General features: G+C 45.1%; 5 protein-coding genes across 8 annotated transcripts; all 5 read left to right on the forward strand.

Moving 5' to 3' along the window:
• Nucleotides 1-3,661, forward strand: LOC6608817 (endoplasmic reticulum metallopeptidase 1). Its single transcript, XM_032715532.1, has 12 exons — nt 1-101; nt 160-679; nt 737-911; nt 967-1,051; nt 1,239-1,359; nt 1,418-1,572; nt 1,635-2,018; nt 2,078-2,258; nt 2,321-2,505; nt 2,559-2,702; nt 2,762-3,262; nt 3,321-3,661. Exons 1-12 carry the CDS (start codon nt 81-83, stop codon nt 3,486-3,488), a joined length of 2,640 nt encoding a protein of 879 aa, XP_032571423.1. The 5' UTR covers nt 1-80; the 3' UTR covers nt 3,489-3,661.
• A 105-nt stretch (nt 3,662-3,766) lies between these two features.
• On the forward strand, nt 3,767-7,273 carry LOC6608818 (endoplasmic reticulum metallopeptidase 1). Of its 4 annotated transcripts, none has more exons than XM_032715533.1 (12): nt 3,849-3,946; nt 4,006-4,516; nt 4,575-4,749; nt 4,799-4,883; nt 4,936-5,056; nt 5,112-5,266; nt 5,317-5,700; nt 5,752-5,932; nt 5,995-6,179; nt 6,232-6,375; nt 6,432-6,932; nt 6,988-7,273. In XM_032715533.1, exons 1-12 carry the CDS (start codon nt 3,920-3,922, stop codon nt 7,153-7,155), a joined length of 2,637 nt encoding a protein of 878 aa, XP_032571424.1. In that variant the 5' UTR covers nt 3,849-3,919; the 3' UTR covers nt 7,156-7,273. The 4 variants fall into 4 exon arrangements, with proteins under 4 accessions (XP_032571427.1, XP_032571424.1, XP_032571425.1 ...); XM_032715534.1 differs by having other exon boundaries at nt 3,917-3,950; XM_032715536.1 differs by lacking the exons at nt 6,432-6,932; nt 6,988-7,273 and having other exon boundaries at nt 3,767-3,946; nt 6,229-6,306.
• A 289-nt stretch (nt 7,274-7,562) lies between these two features.
• Nucleotides 7,563-11,293, forward strand: LOC6608819 (endoplasmic reticulum metallopeptidase 1). Its single transcript, XM_002033497.2, has 11 exons — nt 7,563-7,669; nt 7,733-8,249; nt 8,304-8,478; nt 8,535-8,619; nt 8,717-8,837; nt 8,898-9,052; nt 9,109-9,492; nt 9,555-9,735; nt 9,794-9,978; nt 10,037-10,180; nt 10,235-11,293. Exons 1-11 carry the CDS (start codon nt 7,565-7,567, stop codon nt 10,901-10,903), a joined length of 2,721 nt encoding a protein of 906 aa, XP_002033533.2. The 5' UTR covers nt 7,563-7,564; the 3' UTR covers nt 10,904-11,293.
• Nucleotides 11,294-11,438: 145 nt separating this feature from the next.
• On the forward strand, nt 11,439-14,733 carry LOC6608820 (endoplasmic reticulum metallopeptidase 1). Its single transcript, XM_032715725.1, has 12 exons — nt 11,439-11,509; nt 11,566-12,046; nt 12,105-12,279; nt 12,336-12,420; nt 12,493-12,613; nt 12,668-12,822; nt 12,874-13,260; nt 13,319-13,499; nt 13,560-13,744; nt 13,801-13,944; nt 14,001-14,483; nt 14,535-14,733. Exons 1-12 carry the CDS (start codon nt 11,489-11,491, stop codon nt 14,700-14,702), a joined length of 2,586 nt encoding a protein of 861 aa, XP_032571616.1. The 5' UTR covers nt 11,439-11,488; the 3' UTR covers nt 14,703-14,733.
• Nucleotides 14,734-14,837: 104 nt separating this feature from the next.
• On the forward strand, nt 14,838-18,465 carry LOC6608821 (endoplasmic reticulum metallopeptidase 1). The gene is given in 13 exon segments (XM_032715727.1): nt 14,838-15,625; nt 15,687-15,867; nt 15,924-16,008; nt 16,151-16,271; nt 16,340-16,401; nt 16,461-16,481; nt 16,552-16,935; nt 16,996-17,176; nt 17,232-17,416; nt 17,475-17,618; nt 17,684-17,715; nt 17,717-18,179; nt 18,242-18,465. Coding segments are annotated over 13 exon segments (2,655 nt in total). The 5' UTR covers nt 14,838-14,997; the 3' UTR covers nt 18,410-18,465.
• The last annotated feature ends 161 nt before the right edge of the window (nt 18,466-18,626 follow it).

Raw genomic sequence — 18,626 nt, forward strand, 5'->3', positions numbered from 1 at the left:
ATGGCACTTTCAGTTCAGTCCCGACTGGCCAAAGGAACTGTTCGACATCCGCGACCGATCAGAAACTACAATTTGTCGACATGAAGTCGAGGGAGAAAAATGTGAATTTTGATTTTAGAAATCAATTTGTGGTAATTAACCCATTAATCGACTTTACAGCGGTCTGCGGCTGGTAACTCGGACGTGGCACTGGTCAATGTTTTATCGCAGCAAAAGCTGAGGAGGCACAGATTACCCTGGTACTACGCACCATCCTTTCTCCTCCTATGGGTGGCTCTATTCTACGCAGTGGTATATCCTTTGTACCATCGCCTGCCGGATAGCGTCCTTATATCGCATGAATCGAGTAAACCTGGACAATTTGTGGCGGAGAGAGCGCAGAGGCTGCTCTACAAATACGACAGGATCGGACCCAAAGTGGTGGGCAGTGTGGCGAATGAGGTGACAACGGTGGCCTTTCTCGAGGAGGAGGTGGAGAACATCCGGGCGGCAATGCGCAGTGATCTCTACGAGCTGGAGCTGGATGTCCAACATCCCTCGGGCGCCTACATGCATTGGCAGATGGTGAACATGTACCAGGGCGTCACGAATGTGGTTATTAAGATAAGTAGCCGGAGCTCTAATAGTTCATCCTACCTGCTGGTCAACAGTCACTTTGATTCTAAGCCCAGCAGCCCTGGTGGGTTACAACACATCCTGCTCTTTTTATAAGGGAAATAATAGAACCTGCTTCTAGGTTCCGGCGACGATGGCACCATGGTTGTCGTCATGCTGGAAGTCCTTCGCCAGGTGGCCATATCGGACACCCCATTCGAGCATCCCATTGTGTTTCTGTTCAACGGAGCTGAGGAAAATCCTTTGGAGGCATCGCACGGCTTTATCACCCAACATAAATGGGCGGAAAACTGCAAGTGAGTGGGTTGTTTTTGGAATTTGGCAGTTACAACTTGAAGGATAATTCTGCAGGGCTCTAATAAATCTGGAAGTGGCAGGCAGCGGAGGTCGTGACCTGTTGTTCCAGAGTGGACCGAACAATCCCTGGCTGATCAAGGTATTTACCATATGCAACCATGACTAATTGCTGGGAAAACTTTTTGCCATGCTCACTGTTATCAGCCGTTTATACATATACATTCAAAATCATACTTGTTTATCGATGAAACAAGCGGGATGAAATTGCCTTTGAAGAAAGCGGCATTTATTGATAATCGGATATTTATTTCATTTACTACCCGTAGTACTATTACCAGAATGCTAAACATCCATTTGCCACCACAATGGCCGAGGAAATATTTCAGTCTGGCATTTTGCCATCCGATACGGATTTCCGTATCTTTCGCGACTACGGACAACTGCCGGGTGAGTTGGTCACGCGAATGCTTCACTCGCTTGTGTACTGAACACGTTTTTCCCAAAGGTCTTGACATGGCGCAAATCAGCAATGGTTATGTATACCATACCATTTTTGATAATGTTCAGGCGGTGCCCATTGATTCCCTACAAAGTTCTGGAGAAAATGCCTTATCTTTGGTTCGTGCTTTTGCCGATGCCCCTGAAATGAGGAATCCAGAGGTGAGTTATTAGTGATTTTGGGGAAACCCAACTTATTATTTATTGTGATTTTTTTTTGACAGGATCACAGCGAAGGACACGCTGTTTTCTTTGACTATCTGGGCCTATTCTTTGTGTACTACACGGAAACCACTGGCATAGTCCTTAACTGCTGCATCGCCGTTGCCAGTTTGGTTCTGGTGGTCTGCTCCCTTTTGAGGATGGGTCGCGAATCGGATGTCTCCATGGGACGAGTGTCCATATGGTTCGCCATAATCCTGGGCCTTCATGTGCTGGGAATGATCCTCAGTCTCGGGCTGCCGCTGCTGATGGCAGTTTTGTTCGATGCCGGAGACCGTTCCATGACGTACTTCAGCAATAATTGGCTGGTCATTGGGCTGTTCATCGTTCCAGCAATTATTGGCCAGATTCTGCCCTTGACTCTCTACTACACACTAAAACCGAATGTGAGTGGCCTGCACTTTCTATATTCTATATATGTTAACTTTTAGGACTTGCTTTGCAGGACGAAATCAGTCACCCCAATCACATACACATGAGCCTCCATGCGCACTGCGTGCTGCTGTCCTTGATAGCCATTATCCTCACTGCTATAAGTCTAAGGACTCCGTATCTGTGCATGATGTCTTTGCTGTTTTATGGAGGAGCTGTGTTGATTAATTTACTCAGCACTCTACACGATCGAGGTAACTCATGGCAATTGGAATCCACAATCCCACTTAGATTGGTAACTTGGATATACTTGCAGGATACTATTGGGTGCTGTTGGTGCAAGTCCTGCAACTAGTGCCCTTCCTGTACTTCTGCTACCTGTTCTACACTTTTCTCCTGGTCTTCTTTCCCATGCTGGGACGTTTTGGACACGGCACCAATCCTGATCTACTGATCGCCTTGATCTGCGCGGTTGGAACTTTCTTTGCACTGGGATTTGTGGTAAGGAATGAGGCGTAAGCTGAAAATATATCTAATCCACGGTGGTTACATAGGCTCCTCTGATAAACATATTCCGCTGGCCCAAATTGGCACTGCTCGGATTGGGAGTGGTCACGTTTATATTCAGCATGATAGCGGTTTCCGAGGTGGGCTTTCCATATCGTGCCAAGACCAGCGTGATGAGAATTCACTTCCTGGTACGTATGCTTCATTGCAAACTAGGTGCATTCCCCATAAAACACTTGTAATCCTTCAGCACGTTCGGCGCATTTTCTATGAGTACGATGGCTCCGTGAGTCTCAGTGATTCCGGCTACTACTTCGACTTCCAGGATCGTCGTCTCTATTATCCACTGGAGAACACCTCTGTCAATCTAACTGACTTGGCTAGCACCTCCTCCGAGTGCGATGAGTACCTGATGTGCGGAGTTCCCTGCTTCAATCACCGTTGGTGTAAGACCCGCACCAAGAGCCATTGGTTGCCTCGGGAGCAGGAGGTGGCCATTCCAGGTGCGACTTCCCTAAAGCTTCTCGGCAAAGCAGTCTTGGACTCCGGAAAGGTGGCCAGATTTGAGTTCGAGATCTCGGGGCCACCGCACATGAGCCTGTATATTCAACCTCTGGATGGGGTTGAAGTGGAGGATTGGTCGTTCATTCGGAACATGCTGGATGAACCCGACACCTACTCACCGCCATATCAAATATTCTTCGCCTACGGCTCGGATAATTCCCCCTTAAAGTTTCATATTGACTTTGCAGTAAGTTTAATAACTTTCTATAAACCTTATATTGCTACAATAACGCTCTTCTTCATAGAAATCCTCGGGTGACTTTAGCACTCCAACTTTCCAGCTAGGATTCGCTGCCAGTTTTGTTAGCTACGATTATGATCGAGATGCTGCCGGCCTGAAGTTCATATCCGATTTTCCCGACTTTGCTCACGTTATGGAATGGCCTACGTTGTATGAACGTTATATATTCTAAGTTGCTGGACTTATGGCACATCTCGCTACCTTTTGTAATTAAGAACCTCTGTTAAGAGCCTCTGTTAGCTTAAGAACGTACATTTAAGTATTATAATTAAGCGCAATGTTTTGAGTAATGGAATTTCCCCTGTTACCATACAAACTTATTAATCAAACGCTTACGTTTAGTTGCGTGTGTAGATTGTGCGATTATTTCTGGTGGCGTTGATCCAAATCAACAAGCAAACTTTCAACTATGGGTATTCAAAACATCTAAATCATAGTATGATTGGTTTTCCATGCATTTTGTTGTTGGCTTCCTATCACGCCGCTCTGTGGGCTATCTTAAAGAACTGAAGAGTATAAGAATCGAGTGAACTAGAAGCATTCAGTAGCGAGACTGCTGGGCATCGACACAGTTCTCTTTTCCCGCGGAAACGAGCTGGAAATATGAAAGTGCTGGCTGACGGCGATAAAGCAAGTACATATAAGTAAACATTTTCCAATGTAAATTTATCACACATTTACTCAACCAGGAAGGCTTTTCGGACACCGTTCTGTACCATGTCTTGTCGAAGGAAAAGCAGTTGAAGCGAAGGCTTCCCTGGTACTATGCACCCTCCTTTCTCCTCCTGTGGGTGGCGCTATTCTACGCCATCGTACTTCCGCTCTTCTACCGACTGCCAGATCGAGTAACCATGGCCGACGAGCCACTTAAGCCCGGCCAATTTGTGGCCGAGAGAGCGCAGAAGATACTCTACGAACTGGATCGTATCGGACCCAAGGTGGTTGGGAGCACAGCGAACGAGGTGACGTCGGTTGCATTTCTCTTAAACGAGGTGGAAAAGATTAGGAGCGAAATGCGCGGAGACCTCTTTCACTTGGAGGTGGACGTACAGCAGCCGACGGGTTCCTATGTGGTGGGAACCATGACCAGCATTTATCAGGGCATTCAGAATGTGGTCGTCAAGTTGAGCCCTGCGAATTCGAATAGCTCATCCTATCTGCTAATCAACAGTCACTTCGACACGAAGCCAGGAAGTCCAGGTGGGTTAACTAAACTAATCTTTGAATGTATGATCTTCTAATTAGTAGCTATTTGCAGGTGCTGGAGATGATGGCACAATGGTTGTAGTTATGTTGGAGGTTTTGCGTCAAATGTCCATTTCCGAGAGCGGGTTTATGCATCCAATAGTCTTTTTGTTCAATGGCGCCGAGGAGAATCCTCTACAGGCCTCCCATGGCTTCATCACCCAGCATAAATGGGCAGCAAACTGCAAGTAAGTTTAAGGTCAGAGATCAAAGAACTTTCTAAACTATTACCCAAAGGGCAGTTATCAATTTGGAAGTTGGTGGCAACGGCGGTCGAGATATCCTATTCCAGAGTGGTCCAAATAATCCCTGGCTAGTGAAGGTACTTAATAGATATAAACATATAATTTGCACTTATATGTGGTTTATTTTAGTATTATAAACAGCACTCGAAACATCCGTTTGCCTCTACATTGGCTGAAGAGATCTTTCAGTTCGGAATACTGCCCTCTGATACAGATTTCCGAATATTTCGAGATTACGGAAACATTCCCGGTAATCCATTTGGCATCTACTAAGAAATTCATATCCTAATTGTTTGTTTTTAAAGGACTGGATATAGCGCAGTTTAGCAACGGATACGTTTATCACACGGCTTTCGATAGCTTCGACGTTGTTCCAGGACGTGCTGTTCAGAATACCGGAGAAAACATTCTATCTCTCGTTCGAGCTTTATCCAATGCCAGGGAATTATATAACACAAAGGTGTGTATATTTAAAAAAATATTTAAATATTTAATCTTTAAACATTACAGGAGCACAGTGCGGGACATGCTGTCTTCTTCGATTTCCTGGGACTCTTCTTTGTGACCTACACGGAAAGGACTGGCATAATCCTAAACTATTGCTTTGCTGTAGCAAGTGTTCTTCTCGTTGGCTGTTCCTTGTGGAAGATGACCTGTGTGTCGGAGGTTTCAGCAGGAAGGATTTCAATTCTCTTTGCCAGTCATTTGGGATTGCATCTGGCGGGCTGTCTTCTGTGCATTGGTTTACCCTTATTAATGTCGGTTTTATACGATGTCAGCGATCGAACAATGACTTATTATAGTAACAACTGGTTGGTGATTGGTCTTTACATATGTCCTGCGATCATTGGATTGGTGCTGCCCTCCTCAATTTACCACTCATTCAAGTCAGATGTAAGTGGAATATATAGGAATATATAGAACTCTACTTTACATTTATTTCAGGACAAAATAAGCCATCCGTACCAAATGTACGTGGGTTTACATGCCCATTGCGTTGTCCTGTCTCTGCTGACCATCGCTTTGACTGCCATTGGTCTGCGGATTCCTTACATGTGTATGATTTCTTTGTTTCTTTACATCGTCTCTTTATTAATTAATTTGTTAACAACCCTGCATGATCGCGGTAAGTAGAATATGTTATTTTGATGTAGCACCACGTTTCTAATCTTATTATAATTCATATAGGATACTACTGGGTATTAACCGTGCAGATCAGTCAGCTGTTTCAATACGTGTACTTTTGCTACCTTTTCTACATATTCCTGGTGATATTCTTTCCGGCGATGGGTCGAAATCGGGACTCTGCGAATCCCGACATGTTGATTGCCCTGATCTGTGCTGTGGGCACTTACTTCGCCCTGGGCTTTGTGGTAATATTAGGCTGGATCTTACAAATCATCAGATCATAATCATACTTAGTAGGTGCCCCTGATAAACATGTTCCGATGGTCCCCCTATTTATTGATTTGCCTCGGCGTGGTGACCTTTATATTCAGCATGATCTCGATTACGGAGGTGGGTTTCCCCTATCGACCCAAAACCAGTGTGATGCGTGTAAATTTTCTGGTAAGTATGTTTCTTAGCTCGTTTTAAATACATTATTTTACTTAACTTATTTAAAGCAAACACGTCGAATGTTTTACGAATACGATGGTAACATTAGCGTAAACGATTCAGGCTACTACTTTGACTACCAGGACAGACGAGCTCTCCGTCCGCTCAAGGATTACGCTGTAAACCTGACCGGACTTACATCAGTGGATGGATACTGCGATAAGTACGTTATGTGTGGAATACCTTGCTTTTGGAGCAGCTGGTGCAGGGGGATCTCCAGTGCTGCTTGGCTACCTCGCGAAGAGGAGGTGGCTGTGCCCGGAAACCTAAAACTGAACCTTCTCAATAAAACACTCTCGAAATCGGGAAATTCTGCGAGATTCGAGTTTGAACTTTCTGGACCACCGCACATGGGTCTGTATATACGACCACTGGATGGAGTAGCTGTGGAGGATTGGTCCTTTATACGGACAATGCTGGACAAGCCAGATAAATACTCACCGCCCTATCAAATATACTTCTCTTACGGCGTGGATAGCTCGCCTTTCAAATTCCACATCGACTTCATGGTGAGTTGCAGTTAAAAATATTATGAAAAGTATATACCGATTATTTAACTTTCAGAAATCCGATGGACAATTGGATGGACAGATTTTCGAGCTGGGCGTTGTTGGCCATTATGTAAGCCAGGATTTCGAGAGGGATGAGACTACCATTCGGTTCATAGCTGATTTGCCGGACTTTGTTTACACCATGGAATGGCCATCTCTGTTTATGCGCTACATCTTCTAGGAACCACTTCCTGTGGATCATTCAGTTTGCATCCTTATATTCGCGCGAATTCCAAGTGGTTTGATAGTGCACTCGATAAGCCAGCGGCTGATAGAAAAATAAATATTAATCTCTGAAACCCCATCAAGCGTCACCTTAATCTGTCAGACATCGGTGAATGAATAAGCTTTAATTTGCAGCTGCCCCTCGCGTGCGTCGGAGTCGCCACTTATGTATATTTATATTAAGTCGTAAACCCGTCCAATTTAGATACCATGGCCATGGCCATGGTTCACTTCAGTTCTGTCCCAGCCGCCCTGGTGCGCCTTAAGACAAAACAGTTTCCCCCGGGTATCAGGGTACCGGGGTATCAAGCGGCACACGGCTTTATCTTTATGGTCTCTAGTACGGCGGAAGGCTTCGAGTCGATATGCCCGGGGTGCAGACGTTCAGTTATGCGTTGATCGGGCATCGGAAGGGTTTGACTTGGCTCCCGCTATCCCACAATCTTACCATGGAGGAAAAGACTGATAAAGTGAGTTTTGATTTAGTCGAATAATGTGGGGGAAGGGATTAACAGTGCTTGCGTACTTATCAGGAGAATCCCATCGACACCGAACTAGTCGAATCCCTTTCGCTGCGAAAAGGATACGTCCGCCGGCCGCGTTTGTCCTGGTACTATGCCCCCTCCTTTCTGCTCCTCTGGCTGGCGCTCTTTTACGCCATCGTGATCCCGCTCTACTACAGACTTCCGGACAGGCTGACCATATCCGAGGAGGCACACAGGCCAGGAGAATTCGTGGCAGAGCGGGCACAGCAATATCTGTACACATACGACCGCATTGGACCCAAAGTAACTGGCAGCTATGCAAACGAGGTGACCACGGTTGAGTTCCTGGTAAACGAAACGGAAAAGATTCGTGCAGAGATGCGTAGTGACCTCTACGACCTCGAATTGGACGTTCAGTCACCAACGGGTGGATACGTTTTTAACGACATGGTTAACATGTACCAGGGTATTCACAATGTGATCGTCAAGCTGAGTTCCAAGAGCTCCCAGAGTGAATCGTACCTGTTGCTCAACAGCCATTTTGACTCAAAGCCAGGAAGCCCAGGTGAGTTATATCCTTTTGCCAATTTGAAGACCAGGTTCTGATCGAGGCCCTTAGGCTCCGGTGATGATGGCACAATGGTTGTGGTCATGATGGAGGTCCTTCGCCAAATGTCGATATCGCCGATTCCCTTCGAGCATCCAATTGTCTTCCTGTTCAACGGAGCTGAGGAGAATCCTCTCCAGGCTTCGCATGGCTTTATTACGCAACACAAGTGGGCGGAAAAGTGCAAGTGAGTCGAAAAAGCGGAGTTTTTGATCTTTTGTTTTCAACCATAATTTAATTTAGGGCCTTTATCAACCTCGAAGTGGGCGGAAGCGGAGGACGTGACTTGTTATTCCAGAGCGGTCCGAATAATCCTTGGCTAATGAAGGTGAGTGCTATAATTTCTTAGGAACCCATATACATATATGGTCGAATTTATGGTCATTTATTTTACGGCCGATATATACTAAACCGACATTTTATAGTACTACAGGCAACACGCGAAGCACCCGTTCGCAACCACAATGGCGGAGGAGATCTTTCAGAGTGGGGTTTTGCCCTCTGATTCAGACTTTCGAATTTTCCGAGATTATGGTAACATAGCTGGTGAGTAGATGAGTCACACATTCCGTATGGGGGCATTGATAACCATGTGGCATTTCGAAGGTCTGGACATTGCCCAAATCGAGAACGGGTATGTTTACCACACAGCCTTTGATACCTATGAGAATGTTCCTGGTCGATCCATCCAGAACTCCGGAAACAATGTCCTTGCTCTGGTGCGTGCCTACAGCAATGCCAGTGAGTTGTATAACACAGAGGTGAGTCCATCCATTTAAGAATACGCAAATAGTACTCTTATGTAAGGATTTTGTAGAGTGATGATAGCCATGCCGTCTTCTTTGACTTCCTCGGACTCTTCTTCGTTTACTACACGGAGACCACGGGCATTGTTGTGAACTGTGTGATTGGAGTTCTAAGTCTGGTTTTGGTCGGCTGCTCCCTCTGGAGAATTTCCCGTCAGTCGGAGGAGGCATCTCTTCCTCAGATTTCGATTTGGTTCCTCAGCATATTGGGACTGCACGTGGTGGGCTTTCTACTGTGCATTTGCCTGCCTCTTCTGATTGCAGTTCTATTCGATGCTGGAGATCGATCTCTGACCTACTTCACCAGCAATTGGTTGGTGTTTGGCCTCTACGGGTGTCCCGCCATCATCGGGCTGGTACTCCCGTTGACCCTCTACTATACCCTGCTGCCCAATGTAAGTACTTTTCTATTGGTAATCATCCATCAAACCTGGTCTAACTTTTGATTAATTTGCAGGAAAAACTTAGCCAGGCTTACCAGCTGCAGCTCAGTTTGCACGCTCACCTGGTTGTCCAGGCTCTGTTGGCTCTCATCCTGACCGCCATGGGTCTGCGTTCCCAGTACCTGTGCCTCATTTCCATGATCTTCTATGGAGGGGCTCTCCTGATTAACCTATTAAGCACGCTGCACGATCGTGGTAAGTTATAGTATAGCGATTAATCTAAGTGATTTTGTGACTTTGATTTATAATCCAGGCTACTATTGGGTGCCGATTGTGATGTTTCTGCAAGTGCTACCGTTCTCGTACTTCTGCTACTTGTTCTACATGTTCCTCGTGATCTTCATTCCGGTTCTGGGCAGGAATGGCTATAGTACAAATCCAGACCTTATCGTTGGTTTACTGTGCGGCGTTTGCGTCTTCTTTGCTCTGGGATTTGCGGTTAGTTTCGGCTAAGATATTTAGTTTTTTATCAGTAGTTATAACTTTAATCTCACAGGCTCAACTGATTAATATGTTCCGGTGGCCAAAGCTCATACTTCTCGGATTGGGAGTAATGACCTTTATCTTTTGCATGATAGCTGTCTCAGAAGTGGGATTCCCCTACCGAGCCAAGACAAATGTGATGCGAGCCAACTGCTTGGTAAGTTATCATTCCATAACGATTGGTCCATATCTTATGGATTATCATTTACAGCACACTCGTCGCATTTTCTACGAGCATGATGGTTCCGTGAGTCGCAGTGATTCTGGTTACTACTTCAACTACCAGGATAGGCGGGCATTCGCCCCACTCGAGGACTCTGCACTTGACCTGACCGGATTGGAGCCGGTGGCCAATCACTGTGATGATTACGTGATGTGCGGCATTCCGTGCTTCTACTACAGCTGGTGCAAGTGGCGCCAGTGGGATGGATGGCTGCCCCGCGAATCGGAGGTGATTTTACCCGGTGAACTTACACTGGACTTCCTGGGATATACGGTGCTGGAGTCCGGAACAGTCGCTCGTTACGAATTCGACTTGGCCGGTCCGCCCCACATGAATTTGTTTATTCAGCCGGTGGGATCCGCCAAGGTCGACAACTGGTCATTTGTCAGGAAAATGCTGGACGAACCGGAGGAGTTCCAGCCGCCGTACCAGATCTTCCATTCGTATGGAACCGATAATACCTCATTGAAGTTCTTTATTGATATGGAGAAACCTGATGGTATTTTCGAGACTCCCACTTTGGAACTCGCAGCTGTGGGACACTGGGTCAGCTTCGAGTACGAAAGGGATGCAGAGGCTAAAGATTTTGTGGCCGCCTTTCCCGACTTTGTCCACGTCATGGAATGGCCATCTATATTTAAGCGATATATTTTATAGGCATTACATAGCAGTAGGTTTCCATTTACAATTGTACAACATACACCATCCATCACCTCCCAAAGGGAACCATTAGATGAAAATTGTTAAATATTTCGGATAAGAGAATGTTATGTTCCATTAATGAGTTTGAGAATCCCATAATCGCAGAGAATCCCATAAACGCAAAGAATCCCATAAACGCAGAGAATCCCAAAAACGCAGAGAATCCCATAAATGTAAAAAAATGTATTTATCTTTAAGCGGTTATAAGTTTTCCTTACTGAAGTCTTAAAACATTCCTGATCCTATTATATTGCGGATAAATAGTAAACTTTAAATTTTGTAGACCACATGTATTAAAATGCCATTGACCATATGATAATAAACCCTTATCCATTACTCTCCGCATGCGCTGATAAAAATACAAAGAAACGTAAAGTTGGTAATATATTGGGTGATAAGGTAATATGTTTCGCCTTTGCACAATTTTATCTTTATAGCCCATATATCTTGGGAGGCTTTAATGCATTGCCTTTGCGGACCAAACGTTTAGTTTCTCCTGATATTGCAATCAGAGCAGTTCGACTTTCCGAAGATATTATCATGAGAGAGAAGATTGATGGAGTGAGTATGAGTGTTCTTGAAAACAGGATACTTCGATGCTAAGTGCTGTTTCTTAGGAGTTTAAGGAAAATTCCGAGGGCAGGCGAAGATTGCCTTGGTACTATGCTCCTTCCTTTCTACTCCTCTGGCTGGCGCTCTTCTTTGCCATCGTGATCCCACTGTACAACAGACTTCCGGAAAGGGTGACCATCGCTGAGGAACCTTCAAAGCGGGGAGAGTTCGTGGCGGGAAGGGCAGAGAAACAGCTCCATGACTTTGAGCGAATTGGACCCAAAGTTGTGGGCAGTCGAGCGAATGAGGTAGAAACGGTTGAGTTTCTCTTGGCCGAAGTGGAAAAGATTAAAATGGAGTTGCGCAGCGATCTTTATGAGCTGGATGTTGAGGTTCAGTCGCCTTCTGGTGGATTTTTGATTGCGGGTATGTGGAACATGTACCAAGGCATCCAGAATGTCATCGTTAAGTTAAGTACGAAGGAGTCGCAGAGTGAGTCTTACCTGCTGATCAACAGTCATTTCGACTCAAAGCCAGGAAGTCCAGGTGGGTATGAGAAATCCAAGTTCAATAAGGAGATATACTTAAAGTGTAGAATAACTAGGATCCGGAGATGATGGCGTCATGGTTGTGGTGATGTTGGAGGTCCTACGACAAATGGCGACATCCGAGACACCATTTCAACACGGAATTATCTTTCTGTTCAATGGCGCCGAAGAAAACGCCCTTCAGGGAGCCCACGGCTTTATCACGCAACACAAATGGGCTCCAAATTGCAGGTGATTCAAAAGTGGCCTAGTATTTCAAACAATTTAGTTATAAACATTTATCATAGAGCCCTTATAAACCTCGAGTCGGGCGGCAGCGGTGGGCGGGATCTATTATTCCAGAGTGGACCCAATACTCCTTGGCTGATGAAGGTAGCAAAGAATCGTATTTTATAATTATACTATCTAATAGTATTGTTTCTATTGAACTGCACTCATGTGTAGTACTACAGGCAGCATGCTAAACATCCTTTTGCAACTACACTAGCCGAGGAAACGTGGCAGGCTGGTATTATACCATCCGACACGGATTTCCGCATTTTTCGGGACTTCGGAAACGTGCCTGGTAAGCTTATATTGCCATGAACTAAAATATAAATATAAATATTAAAATTAACAGGTCTGGACATCGCACAGGCCAATAATGGCTATGTATACCATACAGCTTTCGACACCTTTAAAGTAATTCCTGGAGGATCTATTCAGAACACGGGGAACAACATTCTTGCACTTGCACGGGCTTACGCAAATGCCAGTGAATTAAGCGAGACAGAGGTAACAATCGATGAATACCTATTTCATAAAAATTACTAAATTAATTTTCAGAAAACTGATGATAGCCATGCCGTCTTCTTTGACTTCCTCGGACTGTTCTTTGTTTACTACACGGAGTCCACTGGCATTGTCCTGAACACCGTGATTGGAGTGCTAAGTTTGGTTTTGGTGGGTTGCTCTCTCTGGAGAATGTCCTGCCAGTCGGAGAAGGTATCGATTGGCCAGGTTTTGATCCAGTTCCTTATTATCTTGGGACTGCACGTGGTGGGCTTATTGCTAAGCATTTGCCTGCCTCTTCTGATGGCGGTTCTATTCGATGCTGGAGATCGATCTCTGACCTACTTCACCAGCAATTGGTTGGTTTTTGGCCTCTACGTGTGTCCCGCCATCATCGGGCTGGTACTCCCGTTGACCCTGTACCTCACCCTGCTGCCCAATGTAAGACAATTGATAAGGCATCTGATATCCTTGCCATAGCTCATTCAATCGATTTCAGAATAAGCTGAGCCACCCATATCTCATCCAAATGAGTTTGCACGCAGAATTCGTTTTTTTGGCCTTGTTGATTCTTATTTTAACGGCTATTGGTACGCGTTCCCAATACTTGTGCCTCATATCATTGATCTTTTATGGAGGTGCTGTGTTGATAAATCTGATAAGTACATTGCATGACCGCGGTAAGAGATATGGTAATCATTTATCCAAAAACTGGTCTTAACTTGTTGCAAACATTTTAGGCTACTATTGGTCCATCAGTGTGGTATCTTTTCAGGTGATTCCTTTTTGTTACTTTTCCTACCTGTTCTACATGTTGCTGGTCGTATTCTTTCCGATAACTGGAAGAAACGGAATAAGCTCGAATCCGGATCTGATTATAGCACTCTTGTGTGGCTTTTGCACGTACTTTGCACTGGGATTTGTTGTAAGTGTTGTTGCTCTAAGTGATTCAAAGGTTTACTCTTAACCACGGAACTCTAGGCTCAATTCATCAATGTATTTCGCTGGCCAAAGCTCATTCTCCTTGGTTTGGGAGTGGTGACCTTCATCTTTTGCATGATTGCTGTTTCGGAAGTGGGATTCCCATATCGCCCCAAGACCAACGTGATGCGTGTTCATTTCATGGTAAAATATTTTCTATAAGTACTATGAGGTTTTTAAGGTAACCTATCCTTTTCCAGCAAACTAAACGAATATTCTATGACTACGATGGAACGGTGACTCACAGTGATTCTGGATACTACTTCATATACCAGGATAGACGCGGTCTGAGTCCGCTAAAGGACTTCAATGTCAACCTGACTGGTCTAACCTCAATGGAGCCTGATTGCGATAAGTACGTGATGTGTGGGGCTCCGTGCTTTAACTTTTGTGGTGGACGAAGAAGAGCTGGTTGGCTGCCTCGTGATGTTAGCATACCTGGGGATATAACCTTGGAGCTATTGGAGAAATCGGTACTCCCGGATGGCAAGACCACTCGATTTGAGTTTGAGCTGACTGGACCGCCCCAAATGAACGTGTTCATCCAGCCAGTGGGTGTTGCCAAGGTGACGGATTGGTCCTTCGATCGAAAACTATTGGAGGATACATACCAACCACCCTACGTTGCATACATTTCATATGGCATAGACGAAAGTCCCCTGAAGTTCTTTGTTCAATTGATGGTACGTTTTCCATTTTCAAAGTGAGCAGTTTAAAAATCTTTACTTTTTCAGAAGACCGATGGTGATCTTAGTGGTCCTCTCATGGAAATCGGAGTCGTTGGACATTTTATCAGCTACGAATTTGATAGGGATGCACATGCTAAGGAATTTTTGTCCGATCTACCCAACTATGTTCATGCAATGGAATGGCCCGCAATATTTAAAGGATACATATTTTAGAAAGTTTGAATACATTTTTAATGAATTTTAACTTTTCAGCATATTGCTGATTAGTTATTTATTTAAAGTTGTTCTAGTAAGACTTCAGAAGACTTTGACTCCAGGAAGATTATAAAATTGATTGAGATTATAATGGGCATCATAAATATACTGGGACTTGTGGGCTGCAAGTTGGATATCAATCCCCAAGCAGCCATCAAAAGGTTTAAATTTGATAAGCACGGAGAGTTTTTTGCTCAGTCGCGTGCGGTTCCTCGTTGTGATTTGATGCTGATAAACGCAGTACGTCGGCGATATGGAGAATATGGAGAAGCACAATGGAGGTTTTGAAGAGGATAAGCTTTCCGAGCACTCGGAAACATCGTACACTGAGAACAAAAAAAACACCCTGCAATTGGTTACCGGAGGGATAGATCCTGAGGAGGGCTGCAGCAATGTTACGCTGATCGAATTTAAGCAAAAGTCCAGATTCTCTGAGCAACTGGAATGGTACTACTCACCAGCATACTTGCTCTTCTGGGTCGGACTATTCTTCGCAGTGTGCTATCCACTGTTTAACCACCTGCCCACTGGAGTCAAGATAGAGGAGGAGGCCAACTTACCGGGTACCTTTGTGGCCCAGCGGGCGGAGAGCATACTGATCCGGCTGGATCTTATGGGCCCCAAGATAGCGGGGGATTACGTGACGGAGGTGGAAATGGTTCAGTTTTTGCTTGGCGAGATATCAAAGGTGCGGGACGAGATGAGAAGCGATCTCTATGATATGGAGGTCGACGTACAGCGCTCCAGTGGTTCTTTTCTCCATTGGCAAATGATTAACATGTACCAGGGCATTCAAAACGTGGTGGTGAAACTGAGTTCCAAGAGTTCCAACAGCACCTCCTACCTATTGGTCAACAGTCATTACGACTCCAAGCCCAGCAGTGTGGCTAGGTAATCCAAGTCATCTATTAAACTAAGGATTTAATTTTATGTTCTCTGTAGGAACTGGATGCTGAGATGCTGAGTTGATGGTTGTGACCATGCTGGAGACACTCCGCTTAATGGCCACGTCCGAGGAGCCTTTTCTGCACCCAATAGTATTCCTGTTTAATGGCGCCGAGGAGCAGCCCTTTCATGGTTCACACTCGTTTATATCCAACCATAGATGGTCGGCGAACTGCAAGTGAGTGAACTATTACACCTTCCATGGCAACTGATAATGTGGCAATTCCAAATCAGGGCGTTAGTTAACCTGGATTCGGCCGGAGCTGGTGGTCGTGAAATTCTCTTCCAGGGGGGTCCCAACCATCCCTGGCTAATGAAGGCAAGTCTAAATCGCGCATTCCACTTGAATTTTATCTTAATGACCGAGCCATAAAGCTATGAAAGCGCATTTACAGGCGCGCCTGTCTTATAGCCATTTACGATCCGATATCCAATAAAAATCGCTTTCTATTTCACATTAGCAATACAAAAAGAGTGCCAAGCATCCCTTTGCCACGACAATGGCCGAGGAAATCTTCCAGGCGGATCTGATACCGTCCGACACAGATTTCCGTATCTTCCGTGACTTTGGACCAGTGCCAGGTGGGTGACCCATATAGCTAGGTGTATTGTACCAGTTTCCACATATCGATCTATATATTTCGATTCAGGTCTGGACATGGCTGGTTGCTACAATGGTTTCGTATATAACACCAAGTTCGATCGCTACAAGGTTAGTTCACGAGGTGCTCTGCAAAACACTGGCGATAATGTGCTTTCTTTGGTTCGCAGTATATCCAATGCGGAGGAAATGTACGATACAGAGGAAATGGTTTCTATATGGGGATCTTGATACCTTATACATCTAATTACTTTTCAATAGGCTCATTCCGAGGGTCACTCTGTGTTCTTCGACTATCTGGGTCTTTTCTTCGTTTACTATACGGAGTCAACTGGCACAGCTCTTAATATCTCGTTCTCGCTGGGCGCCATTCTGGTTATATGCCTTTCCTTGTGGCGCATGGCCAGGGTCACGGATCGGAGTTTGGGCACCTACGCCCGCGTCTTTGGGATGCAGTTCCTCCTCGCCATTCTGGGTTTCTTGCTGGCCCTCGGCTTTCCATTGCTGATGTCTGTGTTCTACGATGCCGGCGATCGCACCATGACGTACTTCAGCAACAGCTGGCTGGTCATTGGTCTCTTCATCTGCCCCTCTATTATTGGCCTAGTCTTGCCTGCGACTCTCTACTTGTCCCTGAGACCCAACGTGAGTGTCCCGGAACTTCCTTTCCCAAGTTACAGATGAACACTTTCCCTTTCTACTCAGGAGAAGATACCACACACCTATCACCTGCAGATCGTAGGACATGCCTACTGTGTTTTCATGGCTGTGCTGTGCATTCTACTAACCATCGTAGGTATTCGCACTGCGTATCTCTTTATGATGTGTGTATTCTTCTACTTGGGAGCTTTGATCATCAACCTAGCTACTCGACTTCATGATAAAGGTAAGAACGGAATGAGATAAAAGTGCTTTAATGACACACGTTCCGTCTCATTTAGGCTATCTTTGGGCTCTGGTGCTTTGTGTGTGCCAGGTACTTCCCTATCTGTACTTCACCTACCTGTTCCATGCTCTTCTGGTTATCACCATTCCGATGACGAGTCGCAAGGGCATGGATGCTAATCCCGATCTGTTGATCTCCTTGGAGTGCGCGCTGGGCTTTATTCTGGCAATGGTGTTTCTGGTAGGGATCTGCCATTCCTGTGAGAGAACATTGTGTGCTGACAAATACATCGTTTTAGGCTCCTCTGTTGAATCTCTTCCGGCGACCAAAGGCCATGGTTGGAGGATTGACATTGGTTATGTTCATTTTCTGCATGATTTCTGTTTCGGATGTGGGCTTTCCATATCGCCCCACAACAAACGTGATGCGCCTCCACTTTTTGGTGAGTCAAATGTGGGAGGAGATCAAAGGCCTTCTTGTAATATTCGAGCTTTCCTGCGTTTCTAGGAGGTACATCGAAAGTTTTACGAGTTCGACGGAGGAGGACAGTGGTTACTACTTCGACTTGCAGGACAGGCGCTTTGAGAATCCTCTGCTGGATAAGATCAATCTCACTGGAATTACGCGCGTTGATGAGTACTGCGAAAACGAGATATATTGCGGCTTGCCGTGCTTTAACCACCGTTGGTGCTCCGCCGTAAAGGATGCCCGTTGGTTACCTAGGGATGAGCCCGTCGATTTGCCTGGTACTCCGGTTTTGCAGTTCCTAAACAAGACTGTATTGGGAACTGAGTCTGCTCCTAGGGCTCTATACTACTTTGAAGTGTCATCGGGGCCGCCGAGAATGAGTTTCTTTGTACAGCCTCGGGATGGAGTAAGGATGCTCAGCTGGTCGTTCCTCAAGGGAATGCTAGACAATCCATCGGTCTACAAGCCGCCATATCACATATTCTTCGGCTATGGCAGCGACAATTCTCCTGTGGAATTCTATTTCGAAATGACAGTTAGTAGCAATATAATTAGTTTTAATTAATACACAAATATATTATATATTTGTACTTGCAGAAGGACGACGGCAACTTTGACGGGCCAGTGGTGGAGCTGGGTATCTCTGGACACTATATGAGTCATCTGAGTAAACGCGATGCCACGACCCGAAAATTCATTGAAGATCTGCCGGACTTTGCCCATCCCATGGAGTGGCCAAGTTCCTATGAAAGATACATATTCTGAGATAGATCAAATTACATAGTATTAAGATATGTAAAATAAAATCAATAATGAAAGTATGTGGCTCATTTCTCAACAGTTATGTTATTTACTTAGGAAAGTTATGGAATATTTATCTCAGCTCTTTGGATAGCAAATTAACGTTATAAAATTGCTTACGATAAAAATAATAGCTGTTACTAACTACCTAGTTTCAATGAAAGGCGAAATTTGACCAAAT

Source organism: Drosophila sechellia, chromosome 2R (genome assembly GCF_004382195.2).
Source record: "Drosophila sechellia strain sech25 chromosome 2R, ASM438219v1, whole genome shotgun sequence".
Taxonomy (NCBI): domain Eukaryota; kingdom Metazoa; phylum Arthropoda; class Insecta; order Diptera; family Drosophilidae; genus Drosophila; species Drosophila sechellia.

Bases quoted from the DNA above. Each gene is read 5' to 3' on its own strand.
- LOC6608817 (XM_032715532.1), top strand. From the start codon at position 81: ATGAAGTCGAGGGAGAAAAAT. The intron at 1,573-1,634 runs GTGAGTTATTAG...TTTTTTTGACAG, and splicing joins CTGAAATGAGGAATCCAGAG to GATCACAGCGAAGGACACGC. The intron at 2,259-2,320 runs GTAACTCATGGC...ATATACTTGCAG, and splicing joins CAGCACTCTACACGATCGAG to GATACTATTGGGTGCTGTTG.
- LOC6608818 (XM_032715533.1), top strand. From the start codon at position 3,920: ATGAAAGTGCTGGCTGACGGCGATAAA. The intron at 5,057-5,111 runs GTAATCCATTTG...TTGTTTTTAAAG, and splicing joins AGATTACGGAAACATTCCCG to GACTGGATATAGCGCAGTTT. The intron at 5,701-5,751 runs GTAAGTGGAATA...CATTTATTTCAG, and splicing joins ACCACTCATTCAAGTCAGAT to GACAAAATAAGCCATCCGTA.
- LOC6608819 (XM_002033497.2), top strand. From the start codon at position 7,565: ATGCCCGGGGTGCAGACGTTCAGTTATGCGTTGATCGGGCATCGGAAG. The intron at 8,620-8,716 runs GTGAGTGCTATA...GACATTTTATAG, and splicing joins ATAATCCTTGGCTAATGAAG to TACTACAGGCAACACGCGAA. The intron at 8,838-8,897 runs GTGAGTAGATGA...GGCATTTCGAAG, and splicing joins AGATTATGGTAACATAGCTG to GTCTGGACATTGCCCAAATC.
- LOC6608820 (XM_032715725.1), top strand. From the start codon at position 11,489: ATGAGAGAGAAGATTGATGGA. The intron at 12,047-12,104 runs GTGGGTATGAGA...TAGAATAACTAG, and splicing joins CTCAAAGCCAGGAAGTCCAG to GATCCGGAGATGATGGCGTC. The intron at 14,484-14,534 runs GTACGTTTTCCA...TTACTTTTTCAG, and splicing joins AGTTCTTTGTTCAATTGATG to AAGACCGATGGTGATCTTAG.